Source organism: Cucumis sativus, chromosome 5, assembly GCF_000004075.3.
Source record: "Cucumis sativus cultivar 9930 chromosome 5, Cucumber_9930_V3, whole genome shotgun sequence".
NCBI classification, from domain to species: domain Eukaryota; kingdom Viridiplantae; phylum Streptophyta; class Magnoliopsida; order Cucurbitales; family Cucurbitaceae; genus Cucumis; species Cucumis sativus.
Window position 1 is genome coordinate 21,050,400 of NC_026659.2, and position 26,930 is coordinate 21,077,329.

The 26,930-nt window shown below is 31.6% G+C and overlaps 1 protein-coding gene across 2 annotated transcripts; it reads left to right on the forward strand.

Moving 5' to 3' along the window:
- Positions 1 to 9,206: 9,206 nt before the first annotated feature.
- On the forward strand, positions 9,207 to 12,487 carry LOC101213114 (protein MAIN-LIKE 2). Of its 2 annotated transcripts, XM_031886103.1 has the most exons (6): positions 9,207 to 9,601; positions 9,830 to 9,876; positions 9,971 to 10,049; positions 10,186 to 10,818; positions 10,972 to 11,136; positions 11,219 to 12,487. In XM_031886103.1, exons 2-6 carry the CDS (start codon positions 9,869 to 9,871, stop codon positions 11,789 to 11,791), a joined length of 1,458 nt encoding a protein of 485 aa, XP_031741963.1. In that variant the 5' UTR covers positions 9,207 to 9,601; positions 9,830 to 9,868; the 3' UTR covers positions 11,792 to 12,487. The 2 variants fall into 2 exon arrangements, with proteins under 2 accessions (XP_031741963.1, XP_004143807.1); XM_004143759.3 differs by having other exon boundaries at positions 9,208 to 9,601; positions 9,830 to 10,049.
- The last annotated feature ends 14,443 nt before the right edge of the window (positions 12,488 to 26,930 follow it).

Consider the following 26,930-nt stretch of genomic DNA (forward strand, 5'->3'; position numbering starts at 1 on the left):
CTAATTATTTCTCTGACATGTTCCCTTCAGGATACAACAAGAAAAGTTGTGTAACTCAAACCAATTTTCACTTAAAGATCGTATTTACCTTGGCCAATTTGCTTTTAAAGAGAGATAATGAGAGAAAAAAAGAGGAAGATGTATTTATATAATACTAATCTTTGTTAGTGTAAAATTGCGAGAATATGGTATGTGATGTATTGATAGTACTCATCTTTGGATATTGAATATTTAATTCAAAGCTAGGTAATAAATGTATACTTGTTTAACATTTCTTGAAATTGCATTTTTTTTCAACTTTTTAACGAAGAAACACGTACTAGATTACATATGGAAGAGAAGTTTGCGAAAAATAAGTCACGATTAATTAATTGACGGCTTAAGTTAAAGCTCATAGTCAATAATTGGAGTAACAGCATGAGAAAAGACAAAATAGAACACTAGCACGTTGGTAACCTAGTTGGATGACACATCATCTACATTTAATTAGGAGATTTTTAGCCTGATTTAAAATATCATTTTATAAATATTAAAGAGGATCATAAGTACATAACTTATCCAAGAACCAACTATCTTGAATCATATATGACTTTTACAAGATAAACGTTTATGTTTGCCCTAAACCACTTGATGTGTGAACAAGGAATTCGATCTAGACTCCTCTAGATCATATGTTGCATGCATCATCCTTGCATCTCAATGTGCAGGCTCCCCTGTGAAATGCCACAAACAAAGTGTTCAACATCACACACCACAGAAACGGGGTACTTAGTGAAAAACTTTCTCAACACATAATTTTGCTGCACATTTGTTACACCTCTATCTTCAACCACATGCAGCAAACATCACACGGCCACAATCTTATATTTTTTAGGTAACACGTCATAACAAAACAAATGCCCAACTCTATTAATTTATTAATAAATATTAACCAACTTAAAAAAGTATATAGTAACAACCACAACCAACGGAATATCTTTATTAATAATATAATATTAGTCATATATTTATTAAAAAATATTAGCAAACATAACAATCAAATCTTCAAAGTCAACGAGATATCTTTATTAATAAATATTATCCGTATATTTATTAATAAATATTAACCATATATATTAAGAAATTAAGCTCCAATTTTTCCTACCTCAGTTACAAAGTTAAAGCTGAAATGGGTGATTCCTAAACATTGTAAATATGAAAATCACAACCTAAATCTTTAACAAATCTAACTCCTTTACTCCTCAATTCAATTAGAATCATTGTTGTCATTATTATCACTAGGAGTAGAGGAACCAAACTTAGAAGTTCGTTCGTGAAGGACGACTGGGCACGAAGGGCAGCACGAAGACACACACAATTTGCTCGGCAGTGGTGGTTCGATGATGGAAGAGAGTGATTAAGAAGAGAGGGTTTGGGTGAGAAGTTTAGAGTGAGATGAGATGAGAGGGAAGAAGAGTGAGTAAAGTGATTAGAAGAGAATTAATTTTTTTAAAAAAAGATTAAGGATAGTTTTAATGTCAGTTTTAAACCGACATTAATTCTTCCTTTTTGATGTTGGTTTAAAATCGACATTAAACATTTGCATTTTTAAAATCTGATATTAAACATCTGTTTTCATTTTTTTCAACTGACATCATAGGGCAAATTTCTTCTAGTGATACCAATTTTAATTCTAACTTCCCTAAGCAGGTGTTTGCGGCGAGGAGTGACTTGTAATAGTTCTGAGAATTATAATAATTTGAGTATTATAGTAGTCTGCATTTAGGATACAGACTATTATAGTCTGCGTTTCAGGTGCAACCTATTATAGTTTGTGTTTGTGGTGAAGATTATTATAATTATTTGTATAATTATAAGCTGTGTTTAGGGTGGAGACTATTATAACTTGGGTTTTTTGCTACTTTTTTTTTCTTCCTTAAATTGATTTTATTAAATCTTTTTAATTATGATATTCATTTAATAAATTTAGCCTCAATCTTGATTTTTCATTACTTTTGTTTTCTACATGTATACTCTACATGAAATACACATTTTTCTTAAATTAACTTTATTAAATCTTTTTAACGTGTGATATTCATTTCATAAGTTTAGCCTCAATCTTGATTTTTCATTACTCTTTTTTTTCTACATACATATTGTACATGAAATACATGCACGAAGGAGTGAGAGGGGAAGTGAGAAGAATTAGGGGAGGGAAATACGAGGATTATGGAAACCCTAATACTAGAATTTCCATAATTCGGGTCTCAAACAAGGAGTGAGTTATTTTAGCCAACTCTACTCCATGCAAATATGTGGCCCTAATAATTTCCTCATATCTTTACATTATGGGTAATTATAATTTGTGACAATTTTAGGAATAATAATTAAATATCTAGCAACATTTTTTTAAAAAATTGCATATATGGCAAAATCTATTAATGATAGACCAATATTTGCTACATGATCTAACAGATGTTGCTATATTTACAAATACCAACTCAAAACGCTCATCCCTACTCTACCTCACTCTAATACCCACCCTAAATGTCTCATAAGAATTTAGAAAGTGTTCATATGAGTTAATAACAAGATGTATATAGAAAATGTTCATAGTAAGTGAGAGAAGGATGTGTGTCAATGTGTCATACAATCTTCTCTATCTAGAGATGTTTAAAAAAACCCATGGGGTTGGGGTCCCGCCAGGTGCCAGCTCGAAAGAGGTGGGGATTTCCTATTTACATAGGAAATAGGGGAGGGAGTAGGGAATGTTTTCCCCATTTTCAATTCGAGACCAAGGATAGAGATTATATTCCCCATCTATAAGACCCAAACTTAAATTAAAAGTTAAAAGACAAAATTTTGACTAAGTATGTAACTTGACCTTTTGGATAAGAAGGCGTTTTAGTTTGAGAAAAGCACTCACAAAACTTTACAAAAGAAGTTCTTCTTCTTCTCACAAGCCCCTTCTCGTGTAGCTAAACTAGCAATACTTCAACATTTCAACAAAACTTCCATCTTCCCCTCCTTAGTTGCCCAAATCCTCTTATTTATAGAACCCTTAAACTAACTTAGTCATTTATAAACTCTTCTCAGTTCATTAACTCCTGCTTAAAAATTTACATGTATAAATTTAGTATTCAACCTAGCCATGCTTAAATTCTTAATCTTACATAATCCCTGTCAAATCAAATTTTACATTTTCTACGCCAGACCTTGCTTCTCGCCAAACTCGAACCGCGAATAACTTCAACCACTTAACATTTCTCGTGAATAACCTTATCGCATGGTTATATTTTTACTATAAGAAACCTTCTTGCAAACTAACCAACTTTTACTCGCATGGAACTCTTATCGCGAACTTAAACTCTAAGGCTTTCTTGCAAACTTCTTCTCCACGAAACACTTGGTTCTTCTCGTGAAGACCACCCAAAATGCCTAGTCTAACACTTTGTCAAAACTTTTACTTCTTAACTTACGCGAATATTTTTTCTCTTCTTATCACACAACTTCTTTCGCGAACTACGCACTTAATCGCAAAAACGTATACTTATCCATAAAAGATTCTATCGCTTAATCCTTTTCGCAAATTTATTCAAACGCCAACTTCTTAATAGTACTTTAGCCGAATTTTACTTTCTTACTCAAATTAGAAATGGGTCTCACAAGTGGAATGATTTGAAGTTAACGAATGTTCATTAGCTCGGTTTAAAGAGTTTAGCTAGTTAATCTTGGATCGTTGGAGTCCATGATCTATAAGTCCATTAGGATCCCCTACTAGCTCATATGGAATATACTTATAATAGTATATAAGATTAATTCAAATTATTTGAATTAAGAAAGGAGAGTAAAATCGAGTATATATGGTATAGTTGTTGGTTCGTTTAAGTGAATATTTAACTAATTAGTGGATTTGAGTGTTGGTCGAATTCGGTATTTTGGTTTTAGACACCTTATTTAAAGTTATGTCTCATTTGTTTATCTTTATTTCTTTAAAGAATTGTCAGAACCCGCGAGTCACATTTTCAAATTATTTTTATTGATTTTGTCAATTTTATGTTTTCAAATATTTATTAATATTAATTTTAGAAAAAATTTAGTTTTTCCCTTTTCAAGAAAGTGTATTTTGATATTTATTGTTTGAGTAATAACCTTAGCTTAGTTTAAAAATTTGGATTGTTACACCTAGCTCACTAACATATAATGTTTAATGAGGTGTTGGAGTTTGGTGAATAATTACATACAATTGTTATATGTAATTTCTTTTTTTAAGGTGGGCATTTTCAAATGTTTAAAAAAGTTTTTGATAATTTTGTCTATTTCCCCCTTAATATTCATCAAAAGAAAAAAAAAAAACACCAAATCTCTTAGAAGCTTATATTATCCTCCTCTTTTCATCTCTCTCTCATTTTAATCCTTCACTCATCGGGTCCCATAGCCCGATTCTAAGTCTAGAAGATAGTCGGTATACTCTAGTGGCAGGTTGGTGTCGATTTCGTACAAAATCCACAAATAATAAAAAACAACAAAGGTATAATTTTTATTAACCCTAGTTAAGTAAATTAGGGTTCTTGGACATTGATTCTTATTAATTTAGATGCAATTATAGTGTAATTATATCTATTTTCCGCTGAGTATGTCTAGACTTCTATTATTTTGTGGCGAGTGGTTGAACTTGAACGCCTAGTCCCTCAAATGGGCTCTTAGTAAAGTTTTTTTCACCTCAAAGTTATTCTTTCCTCAAGTCCTAAGTTGGCTAACTCTTCACACACACTTCCTTAGTTCTTTTACCTAGTACAAAGCACACGTAATGACCCAACTCTTTATACTGAGCTAAAGTCATTACCAATAAAACAAATAAAACTTTTTTATTTAAAATAAAAGAAAATACTAAGTTTTAAAAGAAACACTTCAAATATTAAATCATAAAATATAAGTAAAGTATGTAAAGAAAATAATAAATGAAACATTAGTTCGGGCCCTATTTAATTTTTTTTAAAAAAAAATCTCTAAAAGTAAACATGAGTTCTGAAAAATAAATACTGAAAACAATAAATGCAGAACAAAACTTATAATGTCCTCTATGGCAAACCACAGTCACTTCTTGTCATTCTTCATCTTGTCTTTACCTTTATCTTTGCATGAAAAATTTAACCATAGAAAAGAATTAATATAAATTTATACTCAGTAAGGAACCCACTATTAGTCTCGCTACGTGTCTATTAACTTTTCGTTAGAGTCCTGTAAGAAAGTACCGCATAACTATTGTGCATGCTATCTAGTGATCCCGTAGGAAAACATCTGGGCTCTCAGTGAATCACGAATGAATCACCCTAAAGGAGAGTTGGATTGTAAGTGATCCCGTCGAATCACACATAAAAGTTGGCCACACATGCATAAATATGTGGTGATCTCGAGGGACACCCATATGATACGACTCTAACAGACAAAGCTAACAGAACACCATAGCCTCATGTATATTATAACATAAATATTACAGCTCAGTCAACATATTTCAATCATAGCATGTCTCATTCATAATGTATCTTGGTCAAATCATATCTCAGTCATACATAACAGTCATCTATGTAGCCACTCATAACAATCATCTCTAATACCCATATTATGCATCTTAGCTACATTAATGCATAATAAGAAATATACATGCAAGCAGGTGAATGTATAATAGAATAATCTCTTACCTAGAGATTAGCTAAAAAAAATATTGTCCCTTCCTAAACACAACAAAATTAAATTTATTAATTTTGTCAATATCACCCAACTACTTATACTTAATCATTCAAACTTATCCAACTTACCAAAGCTAAGGTTGAAACCGACACAACTTTGAGTGTAAATTTCGTCGCCTTAAATCCTCAAATTAACACTTGAACCTTCACGTAAAAATAACTCAACTCATTCCCAACGAAAACTTACCAAACCCAACAAAACTTACCTAAAAGACTCAAGTAGGATGAAATGGTTGACTTAAAGAGGGCAGCTCGCGATTGGAAGAGAGTGGAAGCTGGAGGATGGTTCACGCGGCTAAAAGACGGCTCGAAATGGAAGGTGGTCAACTTAGACGACTACGACTTGTGAAGGAGGAACGCACGACTCGGACTTGAAGAGGCTTTGGCCGGAGAGGTAACACAGACGAGAAGACGACACGACTGGAGAAGATCAGCTCGAACAGAAAAGCTTTGGCTCGCGTACAAAGGGTGTTCCAATCAACGATGAGCGCATACATTTCAGCTTCTCCGTCCGATGTGCATAAAAATATTTATGCGTCAGGGCAAATATGTCGGGAGAGGAACTCCCAACTCACAACTTGTTGTGCGTCGGAAATTCCTAAACCCAACATTGTATGAACGTCAAAGATGTTGTCAATATAGTGTAGGAAGTTCCTACGAACTCCCGACGCAAATGTGTAGGAACTCCCAACACAAATGTGTGGAAACTCCCGACGTAAATGTGTAGGATCTTCATTTGCGTCAGGAGTTCTCTATTTTTCTTTTTTTAAAAAAATATCTTCCATCTCAAGTTCAACACTTGAATCTCAAATTCACCACTTCAATCTTAACTTCAACACTTCAATCTCAAATTCACCACTTCAATCTCAACTTCAACACTTCAATCTCAAATTCAACACTTCAATCTCAACTTCAACACTTCAAATTCAAATTCCTAAAACCTACAAACTAATCCAAAAATTCTAACAACACTTCAAATTCAGATACAATACTAAAACGTATAACTAATTCAAAATCTAAATACTAAAACTAATTTGAAATCTAAAACCTAAAACTTAAAACTAATTTGAAATCTAAATACTAAAACTAATTAACTAAAACAAAAGAATAACTAAACTAAACCACTTACCGGAATGAAGAGTGACGACGAGACGACGACGAATGGTTGGACAAGGACAACGGCGACAAATGCCCTCTTCTTCTCGATCTCCCTCTCTCTCTCTCTCTCAGTTTTCTTTCTCTTTTCTGTTTCTATTTTGTAAAGAATTGAGTTAAAAAAGACGGTTAACTCCCGACACACAACGAAAACGTCAGGAAATGGGCCCTTATTCTCTACGCGATTAGTGACACATCGGGAATCCCTAAACCTTATTCTCGACGTTGTTGACACCACGTTGGAGGAAGACATAACGTACAATTAATGATATGTCCTTCCTCCGACGCAACACTATAGACGTCGGGAATAGGTGCACATTTCCCGATGCACCTGGCACCACGTCAGAGGAAGGTCAAATGGTACAATTAATTGTCCACCCTCTTTCGACGCTACACTTTCCATGTTGGGAATAGGGGTCCATTTTTCGACGTACCTCATACCACGTCGGAGGAACCTTAAACCATTACGATAGTTTCGATGCTAATATGTCTGCGTCAAGGGAAATACCCTTCCTCGACGTGCACTAAGATGCACCGAAAAACACCTACTTCTACTGACGTCATGTTTCTCGATGATTTTTTCTGCGTCGGAAAACATCTAATTTCTTGTAGTGATATCATTCATTTGAAACCAAAAGCATGAAGTTTACATTAGGGAATTTAAAGAATTCTTATGCTAAATTAGCCTATTCATAGGCTTCTTTGAAATTTGTTTGTCACCACCTACTTAATTAAGTTGATGCTTAACCTTAGTTGGCTATGTGTCCCCACTAAACCGACTTAAGAGGTTTAGCTCAACATCTAGCCTACCAACTTACTTTGGTCGCCTTGTCCACGTCTTACACCATTGGCCGCATAGTCTCGTTTAAGTCAGCTAACCCTCATGTGGCATGACCCTTCCTCCTTCCAAATTGGCCACCTAGTAAGCATATCCTCCTAACTTTAATCTCTTTGAAGATACTTAGCCTTGTGCCATAGTCCTCACTTTGGTCTCCTAACTCACATACTTAGGCCGCCTAAGAGATACTTAGTCCCAGCACAACCTTCATAGTATGATCACCTAACACTCCAAGGACCTAGCATCTTCTTGGTCGTTCAACTTTGTTTTGGTTGCCCTTTGGCTATTCACTTTGAATGTCATTAGCCAACATCTTGACTACATACTTAGCCAACTCTATACTCTTGATCACTCTTTGTTAACAATACATGTCATCAACCTATATATATATATATATATATATATATATATATATATATATATATATATTTATTTATTTATTTATTTATATTTATATTTATTATTTTACCTTGCTATGGATGTTAACACAATTTGTCTGTTCTATTTTATTTTATTTGACACTTCTGATTTGTTTCAAGATTTTAATTTTTTTTAAAAAAATAAAAATAGTAAAGGGTAGAAAAACCCGAAGGGATGCGGGAGATTTGTGTTTTGGAGGAAAAAGAGAATAAACTTAGTTTTTAGTAAGGGTGTAAGAATATGAGTTGAACCCAAATAACCCAGACTATCCAACCCATATTATAAGAGTTGGGTTAGGTTAGGTTAAAAAATTTTGATTTTTTTTTGGTCTGGTTGGGTCTCGGGTTGGAGGTTTGAAAAATTCGGTTTAACCCAACCCAACCTGGTCTTTCTCCCATCGCACGCGCCGCTCACCTTTCTTCACTATCTTCAATTCTTCTCTTCTATCTCACCCCAGTCTTCGATCTTCTCCCTCACAATCGCGTCGTCCACCTCTGTTTCCGACGGTTGATCATCTCCCTCTTCGGTTTCCTCTCTCCCTCTTCGATCTTCTCCCTTACAATCGTGTCATCCACCTCCATTTCCCTAAACCCTAAAAAAAAAAGACATATATCAAATCCAACTCATATTTTACGGGTTAGGTTGAAAACTAAATTCGGGTTGTCAACCCATATAACTCAAAAATATGGATTGGGTTGAGAATGTCTCCCAACCCAACCTAACCCGATTACATCCCTAGTTTTTAGATTTATATGATAAATGTGATGATAATGTTCCTATATTTGCATAAAAAGTTTATAAAATAAATTAATAAGAATTCATGATTATTTATCAATCTTAGTAATACAATGGATCTAGATCCAAATCATTCAAATATAGAAATACATCTTAACCAATTAAGAGGATTCTAACAACATGGATAGAAGTAAAGTAAGACTTTTTTTTTTTTTTTTTAAATTTAAAAAAATTTAGAAAGCAACGTAAAGCCAAAATACGATTTTAATTTCTACTTTTTTATAATTGACTGACCGGTTGTTTTGGTGTCCAGATAGAGAAATTCGACTAAACTCAACCTGGTTTAATATATATACTTCTTAGGGTTTTGACATTTCCCTCCATTTCGTCCTCTGTTCACTCCCAACCCAAAACGCCGTTCTCCGCCAATTGCCGCCGACCACGCCGTGCTCCTTTCAATTCATTGTCCGTCGTCTTGAGCGTGGGCGTCCGTCGAACTGCACCCCAGTCATCCACCGTTTGCCCTTCGTTGCACCTCCGCTCGCTGGCGCGTACTTTCCAATTTCTTTTAGTTTTGAGTACATTATTCGTCAGTCACCATAAAGAATCAAAACTGCTGATGGACCCGACCCCTCCACTCCGTAGCACTGCAGCCCCCTCCGCGAATTGCGTTCCATCTGTAGCAACTGAACGCGATGCCCTATTTCCTAATTCCACTCTCTAGGTATTTATTTCTTTCAATGTTCGACCACGCTAGCAAATTCTGCAGTCTTTTGCTTTGAAATTGAATTAGTTTTTTAATTTTACTTATCTGTATATATCAACTGATTAGATCCATTGGTTGTTATGACCTTACTCTTGTTGTTTCCGAACTTAACCCTGAATGTCAATCCTCAAGCAGGTTGAATAATTTGAATTTTTAATCTTAAGGACATTCTCCTTTGAAATTCAGGCAAACAATCCGTAGAATGATCCTGTTTTGCCTTGGCCGATGACTGTGTGAGGTTTTCTTTTATGGCTGAAGCTTAAATTCGGTGTCTAGCCTGTTTCTTTGAGTTGTTTTACATTCTTTAACCAAGAAAATGGAATCCAGTGCAACTCCTGGACCAGATGATCCTTTAATTCTCAAAGAGCAAGATAATCACATTTCATCAGACATTTGGGATGGAAAGGTAATAGACTTTTAGATTTTTTGGAGCTTTGATCAATGATATTGTATCCATTTTATAACCCAGTATATATATGTGTGTTTTTGTGTATACATAGGTTGAGATATATTTTTACTGTTATGCATTTAAAAAATTGCAGGAAAGAGGTGTGCTTAGGTGTCTAGAGCATACTTCCATTCTTGAGAGATGGAAACTTACAGGAAAACAGATTGAGCTAGTTGAAAAGGCTGGATTCGGGTATTTGAGATTGATGCCAGCTGTAACCCTTGACTGTGCGCTTATCTCAGCATTAGTGGAGAGATGGAGAAAGGAAACAAATACCTTTCATTTTTCAGTTGGAGAAATGACAATAACACTTGAAGATGTTGCTCTTCTACTCGGATTGTCAATTGATGGAAAACCTGTTACAGATGTGGATGTTGACCCCAAGTCACTTTGTGAAAATTTACTCGGGAAAGCTCCAACAGATTTCAAGGGTGCTGTGAAATTAACTTGGTTGAAGGAGGTTTTCTCTGAATGCCCCGAAGATGCAGGGATCGAACAAATAGAGTATTCTACTCGTGCATATCTCTTATACTTGTTAGGCAGTACTATATTTGCCTCAACAAGTGGGAACAAAGTTAGTGTCATGTACCTTTCACTATTCAAGGATTTTGATGAAGCTGGGAAGTATGCTTGGGGTGCTGCTGCTTTGGCTTTCTTGTATAGAGCACTAGGCAATGCTTCTCTTAAATCTCAGCGCACTATTAGCGGTTCTTTAACACTTCTGCAGGCATGTAAGCTTGTTGCTCTTTTCTTTTAGTGTTCACGAATGTTGGTAACTTAGGGTCAATGCGACTATCATTATCTTGCATCTCTGAAATGTCGTGTTCTCATTAAAATGCTGACACCCTATCTGGATTTTTTTTCCTCACCTACATAACAGTGTTGGAGTTATTATCACTTGAATATTGGCCGGCCCAAATTAAAAAAGGATCCAGAGAATTGTTTTCCGTTTCTACTTAAATGGACGGAAAATAGAAGTGGTTCCCGAATGGGAATAAATTTGCCCACATACCGTAAGGCCTTGGATTCTCTTCAGCCCTCTGATGTAAGTTTCCTATAATACTTCAGTATTTCCCCCTTCTGTATAATAGAAGATTGTATGACTTTTTTGTTTATTCAATATATAGGTACAATGGCTTCCCTACAAGGATATGGACTTTTCTGTTGTACCAGAAGATATCAAGAACAGTTTGGTCTTGCGCACGTCAAGAACAATGCTAATTTGTTTTGATAAGGCTGAGAAACATCTTCCAGACCGATGTTTGAGACAGTTTGGCCTGCCTCAACCTATTCCGAAGGACATTGAGGATTGGAAGCGGAAAATTTCTTCAATGGATAGCAAGGAGGAACTGCCACCAGAGCTCAAAGAATGGTCAGAGAGGTATGAATTTATCAATAATGGTGTTGATAGTGTAGACGAAAGTGAGTATCTGCAATGGTATGAAAAGATCACCCGCAAATTTGTTGGACGAGCCGAATCGTGGGAGTCAAGATTTAGACAAACAATTAAGGCTATGCATGAAGTTGTGAAGATAGTAAATTCAATCTCCACGAATGGGATGGATCGAGAGGATCGCAAGTTATTCAGTAATGTGAGAACTATGGTACAGAAATGTTGGACTGAAAAATACGCTGATTCACCCAGTGAAGGGGATAGGGATAGTGCAAAACGTACTGGGAAACGTAAGAGAGAAGGTTAATCAAATATTGATGATGGTTAGTCTCCATTCCCCTCTAAAAGCCAGGGTTCTATTGCACTTTCAAATATTGTTATTCAGTAAAGACCCAGAAAATGCCAGTGTGGAAACATTTTGACACTTGATAAATGTATGAGGCAGTTCTTGGGATGGCTCAGTTTATAAAATCTTAATTTGCCTATGCTCTCCGGACGAACAATGGAGCTGGGGCAATTGGGATATTCCTACAAGAGTTTTCGGGCAATTGGGAATCAGTAGACTTCAGTAGACGTTTGATGCAAAGTTTTGGAAACTCTCCTCTGCAATGCAATTGATCCGGTACTCTTCCTTGTTTTTCCTTTGGAAGAGCGAATATTCCAAGGTACACCGAGGTATTGGAAGTTATTCATTGGGTGACCTTTTCCAATAAATGGTTAATTGATGATCACTAGAAAGCACTTCTTTTGTTCAATTTATAACTTGGGAGCAGATTCCTTCTTTTTGTTGCTAAGAAATATCCAACTTGAATATAAAGGGGTTAAGACTTGTGTCCTGGACCAAGATGTTAAGACTTAAGTTTGAATCTCCTCTTACATGGATGAGCTTTTTAAAACTTGTTTTTAGCTTTCAGCATGTGTAGCCTAAGAATTCAAATATGAACAATTCAAATATGAACGCGTCATTGGCTTATGGCCTGTTAAGTGAAGGACTTTCAAAGGACTCATTTTTATTTAAATTCTTTTTAAAATAATCTTTGTAAGTGTTTAGAAGTTATTTGAAATAACTTATTATTCATCACTCAAAGTTAAATTAAACACCCTCTTAGTTTCAGCTCTGGAAGTTGAACTTTGAAAACATTTGTAAGAAGATTATGATACATAAAAAAATCTACTTCAACTTTGGTAGATTGAACTATGGTTCAAATATTATATGATTGAATCTTCACATTTTTTGTATTCCAAGTATAATCACATTTATGAAATGCTAATGTTAGATATGAAACACCGGTGAATTCTTGTAATTCTAATTATATTTTAAATAGTGATTTTAAACCTATAATAAATAAATATTGTATATGTAACTATAACTTCTAGTGCAATCTTGTAGTTTTAATTATTTTGGTAATTTTTAATCTATAATAAATTGATATTATACAACTAAGAAAAGTCACACAAAATAATTGTGAAATCACACGAAATAATGGATTGTTTCACCATATTAATTATTACTTTTACGTATTTTGTTTTGCTTTTAACCTAGCATGTTATAATTTTATTGGAAGAATCAATTTACCAATTCGTGCGTAGAAACCTCAACCTTCAATAGATGTCAATAGTTGCACTTAATAAAATTGAAAAAGGAACCTTTATTGTCTCTGAAAGATCATTTTTATTGTTGACACTTCAAAAGCAAATATGAGAGATGGATAATTCTCACATAAAAAGAAGTGTTATGATAAATGCTTGTCGAATTACTGTCTTGAAAGCAATTACGGTATGATCATGATGTAACGTGCGCTCGCGATGATGTGGATATAATCAATTGAAGTGTAAACATCCAAACTTAGCTACTATATGTAACTTTTGTAATACCAGTAAAAATCTGTTATAATAAGTCGTGATATTTATAATTAGTTGTGATTATTTAAACGTTTATGAAATTCCTAAGTGTTAAAGGGTAAAGTGTGTTGGATTGAAGTGAAGTTGGTACGGAAAAAAGGGTGACAGGGACGCATTCAAGAGACACAGGAGAATAATTAATTGAAAACATGTGATGGAATTTACAAGGATGGATTGAACATTTAACTCAGAAAACAAAAGCAAGAGATAAACAAAAATCAAAGTAAATGGTAATAAGTTAAATAAAATAATTTAATTAAGCAAAAAGGGATATTTACACCATTAAGTAATTTAATTGAGCTAGAAGTTAACGAGGAAGAAAACGAAGGTTAACTATGCACAAAACAATCAAATTTTGAAGTAGGAGGTGTCAACTTCATATGCAACATCAGCCTGCAGAAGAAGTTTATTTAAGGATAACCTTAGCCAATTGTTCTGATTTCATTGGCAAGTTAAACTTGAGAGAGTGTAGTTTATGTGAGTGTAATCTCTCTTTTTTTTTTTAACAAATGACAAATACGTTTATAGAGTTTCAATTATATTTACTAGGTCATGGCATATTCAACATCTTTTAAAGCGAATGAATCAATTATATGTACATAAATGTGAATACGTATATTACATCCTTAAACTTTGATTAAGTAGAAAAATAAATAAATAAAAAGTTTAGAGGCTTGTTAATAGATTTAAAAATTTATTAGACACAAAATTAGAAGTTGAATCGCGGTTAGAAATTCTCACATTATTATACAAAAAAAAAAGGATTGTAATATATATCAATTTAAAATTTTTAAACAATTACATTTGTATCAACATATTTTATAATCTATTATATTTCGTTCAAAAAATACTATCACTCACAATCATACTAATCAAACACGTGAGAGAATTAATGCAAGAACAATATTGAAATATAAACATAAATAATGGATCCAATTGATAGTACTTACAAAAATTCAAGAGTTTAATGAAACAGGATTGTGGGTTGTAAGTTCTTTAAAAGTAATTTACATAAATGGTTAAGTAATTTACATAAATGTAACAAACCAAAATTATCATGGCTCGTATGATAATAAGTCTATGATACAATATTTTTTTTTTTTTTTGTAAATTATATATATGACCTTTCGATTTATATCTTCTTTACAATTTATTAATCTTGAGTCATCTCGGTGCAATTAAGGTTCCAAGATTGAATAACTAAAGACATGCAAAAGTCTTTCATTTCGAGACATCTCGAGGCAATGTATGTCCGAGATCGAATAAAATAAAGACAATTCTTTCATCTTCGAGCCATTTTGGTGCCACTAAGGTCTGAGATCCAATATAACTAAAGGAAGAATGCTTTCATCTCGGGGCATTGTATACCCAAAATCGAATGTATTAAAGGCAGAATTCTGTCATCTCGATGCATCTCTATACAACTAAGGTCTAATGTCATGTATTGTAATCTACATGATCGTTTAAATTTGAAAGTCATCGTTTAAAATGGAAGTATAGGATTGTGTAGATCTACATTTATGTCTTTCATCTCGAGTCATCTTAGTGTATTGTATGCCTCAGATCGAATGAATTAAAAGCAATGTTCTTTCATCCCGAGGCATCTTGGGGCATGGTATGTCCAAGATCGTATATCAAAATCTACATGATCGAGCGTATGTGGTTGATTTATCACGAGTTGACATGGGTAATTATGGTACTTTACATTGTGGGCCTATGGAATTTTTTCAATTTTCAAAATTGTTTTATATAATATAAATATTTTGCCAGTTTGTTATATTTTTTAAAAACTCTAAGTTTTACATAGTGAAGTTTAAATTGATACAATTATTAGTCTATGGTTTAAATTGATATGACCTCAAAGTTTAAAGTTTAAAGGTTAATTTTCTTAAATATAACAAAACACCAAAATATTTATGGTCAATATAACAAAAACGAAAAGCCCATGAAGTCAGTAAAATATTTTGTAAATTCTAGATTTGCTCTTGATATTTTGAACGATTCATCACTTCTGTTTTTTCTTCTTCTTTGCAATTTATTCATCTTCTCTTTCAAATTTCTTCAGCTCATCTTTTCATATTTTCTTTCTTCTATTTTTATTCATCATCTTTTTTTCTTTCTTTCTTCAAGCTCATCTTCCAGAATATCAAGATCGTTTAAATATCACTATGATATTTGATATGATCTAAACGATCGCCTACCTAGTCAACATGATCGTTTAGATTTGAAGTCCTTTTCACATCGTTTAAAAAGGACTACATATTTGTGTAAATATGATCTAAGCAATCGCTTACCATAGTCAACACGATCATTTACCATGATCAACATGATTGTTTAGATTTGAAGTCCTTTTTCCATCATTTAAAATGAACTACGCGATCGTGTGGATATGTTCCAAACGACCGCTTACCATATTCAATATGATCATTTAACATGCATGGTCAACACGATTGTTTAGATTTGAAGCAATTTTTCCATCGTTTAAAAAGAATTAATTACACGATCGTGTGGATATGATCTAAAAGATCGTTTAGCGTGATTAACACGATCGTTTAGATTTGAATCATTTTTCTCCTCATTAAAGAAAACTACATGATCGTTTTGATACTACCTATATGATCGTGTATCAATTCCTAGACAATCGTGTATCATGATCGTTTAGTAGACGAATTACATACAAGCATATGATCAATTAATCGCGTGTTGACTGGGAATGGCGGATCCAAAAATTTTATATAGTGGGTCATCATGCACTATATAATATCACACTAAAAATGTTTAAAAAAAAGATTTCGACATTTCGTTGATGCTCCAATAACGACATTCACTACATTTATAGTAATAAAGAAAAAACTAGCAATTTCCACGTCATATTTTGTAATGTAAACGTGAATTTAAAAATTGCATAAAAAAAGATAAAGAAAAGAATAATACTTTTTTCATATAAATATTGTTGAGAGAGTGGAAATTTAGATCATCATCTTTGTTGCATTTTTTTTCTAAATACTTATTAGATAGCGAACGACCACTAGAAAAAAGTTAGAATTTTATCTTAGTTAGGTTTTGTTCATTTTTTAAAAAAACTATTTTATAACATTATTGAAACTTATCAATAAAATTGAAATTTGGAGTCTTGAATAAATAAAATTATTGAAATGTTACTGAATTAACTTGTAGTCTTTAATTTTGAAATTAAATTAAATTAATATATAATGTGAATTAAAAAATTACACAAAATGTTTTTTTCTAAATATTTGTTAGGTTAGATAAGTTTTTTTTTTCTTTTTAATTATTGATTGTTTGAAATAAAATTTATTTTGTTACAATTTAGAAAAAAATTTAGAGATTTAAAAAAATAATTGTAATAACCGTTGAAGAGTGAGCCAACAACCATTGTACTGTAACTAAAATTTAGCTTAGCTAAATTAAAGCATTATTTAACCTATGTTTACGATGATATTTCAAAATTAATATTAAAATATAAAAACTCATAATATGACATCTTAAAATTAATATTAAAATATAAAAAACTGATAATACAACCGCAGCAGTTGTGTTGTGGAATAAATCTGCCCAAGTAGTATTATTTTTTAAAAACCCAAGTTTAAATTGATATTTTGCGGTATTTTTATTTGGTGAAGTTTACTATTATGTAATGAAATATTCCACTTGCTCTTATGTACATATCAAACTCATAAATGTGAGAAAGGTGGGAAGCTAAAGTTTATACAAAAACCGAAAATTAAAGAATTAAAAAAATGTGAAGAATAATGGTTACAATGAAGCAAATGTAGAAAGCGAAACAATAACGTCATCAAGCCATCCCTCACTCACACAAGACTCATACAAGTCGAAGCTGCCTTAGCCAATACTCTAACCACAACAGATCTATACCTGAGAGGCTTAATCAACCTCCACGGGCTGATTCCGCTCTCGTACCCATCCGCGGTGACAACACTTACCGTCGTCTCCTTCGGAACCACGTGGAACATCGGGGTCGGTGCTAACCGAGCCTGTCTCTTCCGAATCTCACTCAACTCTATTCTCGACGGAGTTTTTGTTAATCCTATCAACGCCATCGGCCTCCTCGAATTACTCCGTTGAATTTCAAATAATCCGCCCACTGCAGACGAAGAAAACGGTCTCGATCCATTTCCGTACCGAAAGCTCTGGTTTCGAATCAACGATGATTCCGATCTATTTCTAGAACTTGCAGAGTCTTCATCTCGGAATATGTCCAAAGTCCTCCCGCAGAAAACGATTTCACTTGGAGGCAACAATGAACTTGTTTTCCGCTTCAAATCGGTGCGAAATTCGAAGAAATCTTGGCGATCGTCGTGATCACTGCAGGAATCCCCGGCTTCCGATTGTGGTTCGAGAATTGGAAAATCACGGAAAGAGAGAGTGTCTTCGTCGTCTTGAACGTCAAGGACGTCCAACAAATCTGGATTATACTTCACTGACTCCATCGAAGCAGAAAGAATGGTTTTAGAAAAAGAAAATTGCGGTGAAATGAAGATGAAGATGGAATTGGTGGATTAAATAAAGGGAGAAAGAGGAAAGAAGGAGGATGCTTCCTTTGGAGAACTTCTGGAAGGGTGGAGATTGGATTTGATCCACCATGAATTATAATATGGTGTTTTTTTAGCTTAAGCGTGTATGCCAAGATTTTCAATACGGAGACTTTCTAGAAACACACTTAAGACAAGAGACTCTCTAATAAAACTTTTGTTGTAGTTATTATTATTATTTCTATACAATATTTTATTTTATTTTTTAAAACTTTATAGGTTTGATTGATTAATAAATTTACATTTGCACTATAAGTTATAAATATTTGGTAACAAAGTTGTAAATATTTTATATAGGGCTTAGTTGTAAATAATTTGTCTATTTTACTGCATTCTACAATTCCTGCTTATATATAATTGGAAGTCATCTATTAAAAATACTTTTAGGAGAATAGACTAACTAATAAATATGTGAAGAGTTAGCAGTTGGATGATGTGTATCCATTGTATTTAATAGAAGTGGGGTTGACAAAAAAATAATTTTTAATAATATATATATATATATATATGTATGCATGCATGCATGCAAATACACATACATCTATCATCTATATATAATATATATGAAAAGCTAATAAAAAAAACATTTTAAGACAAATTTGTCCCTATGCATTTTAATTAATCATATATATTTTTTAAAATTTGAAATAAATAAACGTTCTAGAATTAGATGTATTAAATTAAAAAATTATTAGGTAAATAGATTTTTAAAAAACCCGTAACTTATAATTGAATGATTAGAGTAATAATTAACTAGAATTTAATTTACTTTTATAGATTGAGCTTTAGGGGCCGTTTGGATGAAGGGTTGAGTTATGGAAGGGTTAGGGTTATGATAAAACTAGTTTTATGATAAAAGTTGTTTGGATGAAGGGTTATGTGAGTAGTGTTATGATAGTGTTATAATAATATGTGTTTGGGAGAAGGGTTATGTGATTTGTGTTATGATAGTTTTATGATAATATGTGTTTGAGGGAAGGGTTATGTATGTAGTGTTATAAAATTTATTTTTTATACATTTTTTTTAAAAATTCATATTCTAAATCCAACCAAAATTTTGTATATTTAGTTTACTAAATTATTATATTTTCGTCAAACAATTTTCAATAATTTCTTTAAATTTGACGTCTTTTTCCAACATTTTTTAGGTTGTCGTTATGTGCAAATAATTTATTAACTTTTTAAAGAAATTTTGTATTCTAAATCTAATACACAGATTTATTTGACGTAATTGTTACGTTCAAATAAATTATTTATCTAATCGTTCTAGTTTTCGTAACACAATTTTCCTTAATTTATTTAAATACAATATGAACTTTTTTTAAGTAATCGTTTCGGTTGAATAAATTACTATTTTTCTTTTAAGGATAAAACATTCTTAGTTTTTTCTTATCTCAATATTATGTTTTTTTTTTTCTCATCTTTTTAAATTAAAGGATTGTTGTTCTGGAAGCAACAAAAATGATAAAAAAAATTATAATAAATCAATGAAAGATATAAAAATAAGGAAGAAGAAAGAGAAAAAAAAAAGTACATTTTGGAAAAATATAGCATAATTTGGTAAAAAATTAGATTTAAAATTTAATTCAAATAAATCTTAAATCAAATCACCATTGAATTCATTTTTTTAAAAGGAAAATTCTTATACATTTCAAGTTTAAATACTTCCAAAAAAGATATTTGTTATCTTAGTTAATTTAACGTTAAATCCTCTTATTTGATTTTATTTTGATTTTTCTATAAGTTTAATAAAATTCATTTTTTTAAATTTATTTAACTTAAATTTATCCGAAATAGTTTAGATACATATAGATTAGTTTTAAAATAAAATATTTGAAAAGGTAAAAAACAAATAAAAGACATAAAATAATAAAAAAAAATTAAAGTAAATACAAGTACTAAATGCATAAACTAATCACAATTTATATTTATTTAAATTTTATTTTGTAAATAAAATAAATTAAAAACAAAATTATTTTAAGATTATTAAATTAATTGAAAAAACAAATGGCATTTGATAAATAAAAGAGTATTTTTTTTTAAGAAAAAATGAAATGGTAAATTTATGGAGAATTGAAAAAGTAGGATTAGAGAGGGCTGAAGAGATTGAGAAGGAAGAGAGAGGGGAAGATGAGTTATGATAAACCTAAAACAAGGGTTATGATAACCCTTCCCCAAACAAGGGTTGGGTTACCATAAACTTAACCCAAAAGTGATAATCCTTCCTCCAAATTTAATAAGAAAAATGCTTGGCTAATAATTAATTGAATCCAAACCTACCATATAAACACAAAATTATTTTAATGCTTCTCACATTATATGTCAATTTTTACTTTTTGAAGATTGAAGATTGCTCAACATGAAGATAGACGAATGAAATTGTTCATAATAAAAAAATATTTGTTAATTTATATTTTGGGTGTGTTTATTATAGTTTCTACTCTTTTTTTTTAATAATTCAACCGTTCATAGTATTTTTTTTTTTTTTTTTTTTGTCTATAGAAGGTACATAACTTCATTTTCTTAAACTTTTAGTTTATCGAAAAAGAATGGATTGATGAAAAAAGTTGTGATTAATAAAGTTTGAAGTTTTTCTAAAAACGTATTCAACCAAAGTAATTACAATTGTTTACAAATTTATATCACACCAAATCAAAAATAAAAATAAAAAACCTCTTTGCATTTAAAATTTTATAGTTGTTACATTTATTACACTATGTTTGAAGGGACACAACCACTATACGAGAGACAAAATTTAGTAACACTAGAGCATTATTTAATATATATTGTAATTTCAAAATTAATATTAAAATACAAATAAAAAATGTAAGAGGGAGACGAGCCCCTACCTCTTAATAAATCCGTCCTTGTGTGGAAGACATAGTCAAACTTATTAAATGTGTACGTCAAGCTTCCTATCTTCCTCCATAGGGGTTATTTAAGACCATTATAAGTGCATTTATGTGTTTATATAGCTAGGTTTGTATTTTTTACTTATTAATTAGTATGCCCCTTAAAATTTGTGTCATATTTTCTAACCGTATTCATTCTAGCCATCTTTATCGAACCATAATTAAAATTAGTTTATTCGTAAAAGAATTTCATTAGATAGATCAATTATAGTAAACTTAAATCGTAAATATAATTGAATTACTTTTGATCACATTTATTTAGAGTTATGAATCCTTCACGTCTACTATTATTGTTACCATTTGACTCTAAGTAGGATCAAAATTGTGACTGTAACAATTAAATGTAAAGATAAAATAACAAATGTCAGTTCATAATTATCATATGATTACAATAACAATATCTTAATAACGATAACAATGAAGGGTAGTTAGTTCAACATAATTTTTAAGCATAATTGGATAATTAAGCACGTTCCTTAATCAGATTATTTGATTTGATTACAAATTTGGAGGTAGGACCTACGATTGTTCATTAAAATTACAAAACACAAGTAAACAACAACAAAGATTATTAACTCGGGCCAACTTTTTATATTTTCATTTATGAATTTCGATTGAGGTAAATGTGGCCTTACTTGTGTTTAAATGGTGTTTGAATTGGATCTTTGCACAACTCTTGACCTTTTAAATGGCTTAGATTAATGATATTAAAACTGTGTGTTTTCAAGAATTGTCACTTTGTTGTTGTTTTTTCTTTTTTCAAATATTGCTTTAGAATTGATATTTATTGAATTAGTCTTAGTCTTATAGTTCTCAAATGAATTGTCTTAGATCTAACAATGATTTATCCTTCTAACTTTGTTTTAGATTTGTAAGTGTTTGCAAAAATCTAAATTAGTAAATGGTTCAGCAATAGAGCAATTTAATGAATGAATTTTATTTGGATTAAATTTTTAAATGTTTAATGTAAAAAATAAGTTATTCGGTAAAAAGTTGGGAGTATTTGAAAGCTACTTAAAATAGTTTTTTAAATGTATTTTAAACCATTTTCACAAAAATGAGTTTAAAGAAAAATGAGTCGTTTCTTGAAAAAAAAAAAATCTTCAGTCAATCCAAACGGACCCTATATCGTTATTGTGAATGTCAGTTTGATGAAAAAGACTATAAAAAGCATGAATATAAGAGAAAAGTATCTCTATTGATGAGCTATAGGAAGGATGATTCGAACCTATATAATTGTATTCCAGAAACATATACGAGCATCGTATGATTGTAAAACATTAATAAAGATTCACTAGGTGTAAAGAAAGCCTCCAATAAACAAAGAGAAATTGCATTAGATGACAATACTTTTATATAAAAAAAGTATATATATATATATAGCTAGTTTTCTTAAAAGAAAATAAACGTACGTTAGTTAGTTCAGATATTTGTATATATATAGTCTAATATGAAAGATATTGCATTATTTGATTTGAACCTCCATATGTCACATGGTTTTTAGTTAGAAAACAGATTAAATTGGACCTTAATCTATAAGATATTCTCAAGTCATCTAACTCTAAATATAATATAATTTTCCAGGATGAAACCTACAAAATCTATAAGATATCCTCAAGTCTTCCCAACTCTCTCTATATATAAATTAATATCATTTTCCCAAGATGAAACCTAAGAAAACAATCAAAGTCATAAAATGTATCAATATGGTGTAGTATTTTTCAAATCAACTCAACATTCAACAACTACACATTTTGTCTTTTACAATCCATATTTTAGGGGTTTTTTTTTTTGTTTGAGAAAAACAGTTTAATCTATCTATATATGTACTTGTATCTATACTATATTAAAGTGTGAGATTCATGAGAAACATTTTTAGTCTAAATTATCCTCCTTAATTTTAAGTTATTACATTTATGTATCCTTACTATAGTGTTTTTAATTTTATTATTCATTTTAGTTTTAATTTTAAGTTATAACAAGGGACACTTAAAAAATAAAAAGAGGAAAAACAAGTATTAATAATTAAGTCTATAACACACATTTATTGTTTGTAAAAATGATAAAGACAAAACCAACCCACTTATATAATATGTGAAATGCCATAAATGTCTTTGTTACTGATATACATTTGATACACTTGATACGCACCTGATACATCTGATACTCTTTGATACACTTGATATACATTTGATACTTCTTGATAACTTTTGAACCTTGATACACACTTGATGTACCATGATACTCTTTGATTGTGAGACTCGTTTCTAATTTGAATATAGGAATTAAAATTCGGTTAAAAGTATTAAAGAAATTGGTGTTTGAATAAATCTGCCGAAAGGATTAAGCGATAAAATCTTTTATGGTTAGTATAAGTTTTGAGAAAAAGAGGGTTTGCAGTAGAATCTATAAGTCTAAACGCTCTAAAAAAAGTTTGCTTAAGTTAAGTTTTGACTAAAACGACTAGGCGTTTAGGTAGTCTTCACGATAAGAACCAAGGGTTTCGTGATAAAAAAGTATGCGAGGAAGTCTTGAAGTTTAAGTTCACGATAAGTGTTCTAAGCGAGTAAAAATTGGTTAGTTCGCGATGAAGGTTTCTTGTAAAAATAAAACCACGCGATAAGGTTATTCGCGATGAGTGTTAAGTGGTTAAAATTATTTGTGGTATGGGCTTAGGCAGGAAGTAAGGTCTAACTAAGAAAATGTCAAATATGATTTGACAGGGATTAACGTGTAAGGTTAAGAAGTTAAAGCATGTTGGGTTGAGTATTAAATTCATGTGTAAAGTTTTAAGCAGAAGCTGGCAAAGTGAGAAGAGTTTAAGCATGACTAAGATAGTTTAAGGGCTTTATAAATAGAGGGTTTGGTCATTAAGTAAGAAAGTTTTATTAAAAAAAAAAAAAGCTAAAATGCTATTGTTTTAATTTGCTTTTGTGAGAAGGAAAAAAAAACAAAATATTAAGTACGGTGATTTGTTCCGCGAGAAGGCTCCACAAGACGAGAATGAAGAGGAAGATTTTTGTTAAAGTGTGGTGAGTGGTTTTCTTCTTAAAAGTTTTGTGATTCTGCTTTACTATTTTAAAAGATGATTTCAAATGAGAAAGTGTTTAAAAAAGAAATTTCTATGAAAAGATTATATGTCTTCAAGCATGATTTATAATGTTAAAGCTTGATTTGATGATTACGATTTCCTAAGAAATGATTTTCAAAACATTAGTTGATTCCTTGAGATAATAATAACTTTTATGTTCACATAAAGAGTCAAGGCCACCATGGAGTGTATGGACTACATGGTGATAAGAAATTGGCTTATGTGTTGAAAGGAGTGTATAAAGCTCAGCAGTCTAAGCAACAAGGATGAATCTGTATGTTCTCAGATGTTGTTGATACAGTAGTCAAACGCAAGGTAATGAGACCAAGCGTAGATAATGATTCAGGATCCTTGGCGAAAGAAATAACTATTAACTAATTTGTGTTTATGTGAAATTGTTGTGTTATGAATGTGTTTGTTAAGCATAAAGAAAGATTTATGCGAGATGAAATGATTTGATATTATTTATGCGAAATGATGTTTATGGAAATGTATTGCGAAAAGGATTTCATAAAATCTCACTAGTCTTTTAGACTTATTCTTTCAAAAATTCATCTTTCAGGATCAGACGTTTAGGCCAAGTAAAGAAGAAGGTTGAAGGATTTGCGACGAAATAACTCTAGACCTTTTGGAAATGGTTAAACATTGGTTATTTGATCAAAGTGTTGTAATTATGTATCCAACGCCTGTTATTAATAAAATATACTTATTTATTATATTTGGCATTTAGGTTGACCACAGTTGCATTTTGAGTTTTGTTGATAGTATAAAAGGAGTTGAGAATAAGATTTTGCGATAAAAAAGTTTCAATAAATGGCGATATGCAATGTGTGGGAATTTAATGCTCTCCAAGCCGAAGGGACTTGGTCATTAGTTCCTCGACTTCCATCTATAAATGTTGTTGGTTGTAAATGGGTTTTCCACACGAAATATAATCATGAGGGCTCTGTTGCTTGCTACAAAGCATGACTAGTTGCTAAGGGTCATCATCTGGTACAAGGCTTTGATTTTGATGAAACCTTTAGTACTATTGTCAAAAAAACTCACTATACGAGTTATTCTGGCTCTTGTTGCTTAATGCAATTGGCATTTAACCCAGTTAGATCAAAAATGTCTTTTTTCATTGTCTTCTCTAGGAAATAGTTTACATGTCTCAACCTACTAGCTTCCACCATAAAACATATCCAAATCACGCGTGCCTCCTTTAGAAGAGTCTTTATAGTCTCAAACAAGTCCCTCGTTCTTGGTTTGATCGATTTACATCTTATTTATTTACCCTAGGTTTTGTTGCTTCTACTGCCAATTCTTCATTATTCATTTAGTTTGTTAGGTCTTCTCTCACTTACTTACTTCTATATGTAGATGATATTATTGTCACTCTTCGTATATTTTTATTCTCAAACAACAATTGGCTCATGAGTTCCAAATATCAAATCTTGATCCTTTAAAGTACTTTCTTGGTCTCAAAATACATTCCTCCACTGATGCAATTTTCCTTAACCGAGCCAAATATCTCACTGATCTTCTTCACACCTCCATAATGTCTTTTGCAAAAACTTGTGCCACATCAATGTCTACTTTTATTGATCTTTATACCACTACCCTGCCATTTAATGACCCCTCCTTATATCGTTGGCTCATTGGTTCCTTACAATACCTTACTTTTATCTCTCCTAATAGTACATTCTCTATAAATCATGTTAGTTAATTTATGCACAAACTCATTGTTATTCACTTCTTTGAAATCAAACGCATCCTCCGATATCTATATAGTACTTCGACCATTGACATAAAATTTTTACAACTTCGTTATCTCTACAAACCTTTTGTGACTCTGATTGGGCTGGAGATATTTCTGATTGATATTCCACCTTTGGATTCATTGGCTTCCTTGGTTCTAATTCAATATCTTGATCTTCCAAAAAGCAACCTACAGGTTCGCGTTCTTCCACATAAGCAAAATATCGCTCACTCGCCACTACCACTACCGATCTTTACTGGATCCAAAAACTTCTATATGATCTTCATGTTCCACTTAAGTCTTCAACAACGTTATGGTGTGATAATGTTTATGTGTTTCATGCTTGAATAAACACATTGAGTTTGATTACCACTTTGTTCAAGAAAAAAGTATTTTGCAAAAACATTCATTTGTTACATCTCTTCCAACGAACAACTTACTGATCTACTAACAAAGCCACTCTCATCTCCAACATTTCTACAACTTCGAGATAAATTGCTGACTCATTCCCAGCGATCCGTTTTAGGAAGGGTATTAGAGGATATTTTTAGATTCACAATTCTCTCCACAATCTACTCCTCAATTTCTACCCTTCAATTTTGCCTAAATTATATATTCGATTATATTGTAATATTTCCATATTGTAATCTCTTGAATTGTATATTTATAGCAAGCATTGTAAAAGAAATAAGATATGCAAAATACATTATTCTAAAATCCTTTCGGCCACTATAATTTAAAGCATCAACATGGGGCTTAAACAACCAAGCTTAAACATGACTTATAATCAGCACATCCTTAATCAAATAAATATTAATTGAAAACAAGATTAGAAGATAAAGAGATTCAAATTAACTAACATGAAGTTCATACGTACTAAACCATAACGAAGAACAAAAACGACTAAAAATTTTATCTAATCTACGTGTTACTTTATGGTTTTTTTCCAAAGTTTCACGAGTCAAGTAGTGTAGTTTTTTATAGTATTATCGGAAACTTACAAATTAAAGATAATGACAAAAAGATTTATCCCCCTAATAGAGAAAAAACTGTATCGAAATGGTCAATCTCAATTTTGAAGCCAACAAAAAAATGATAGAGAAGTCTTGTAAATAGCTTTAGATTAGAGGGTATATAAGAAAATTTCATGGGATTTAGATGGTGAAATTGGGCTTTGACTGGGCCATAAAATAAATGGGCCTAGTGGCCCATTAGGGGATGTAAGAAAA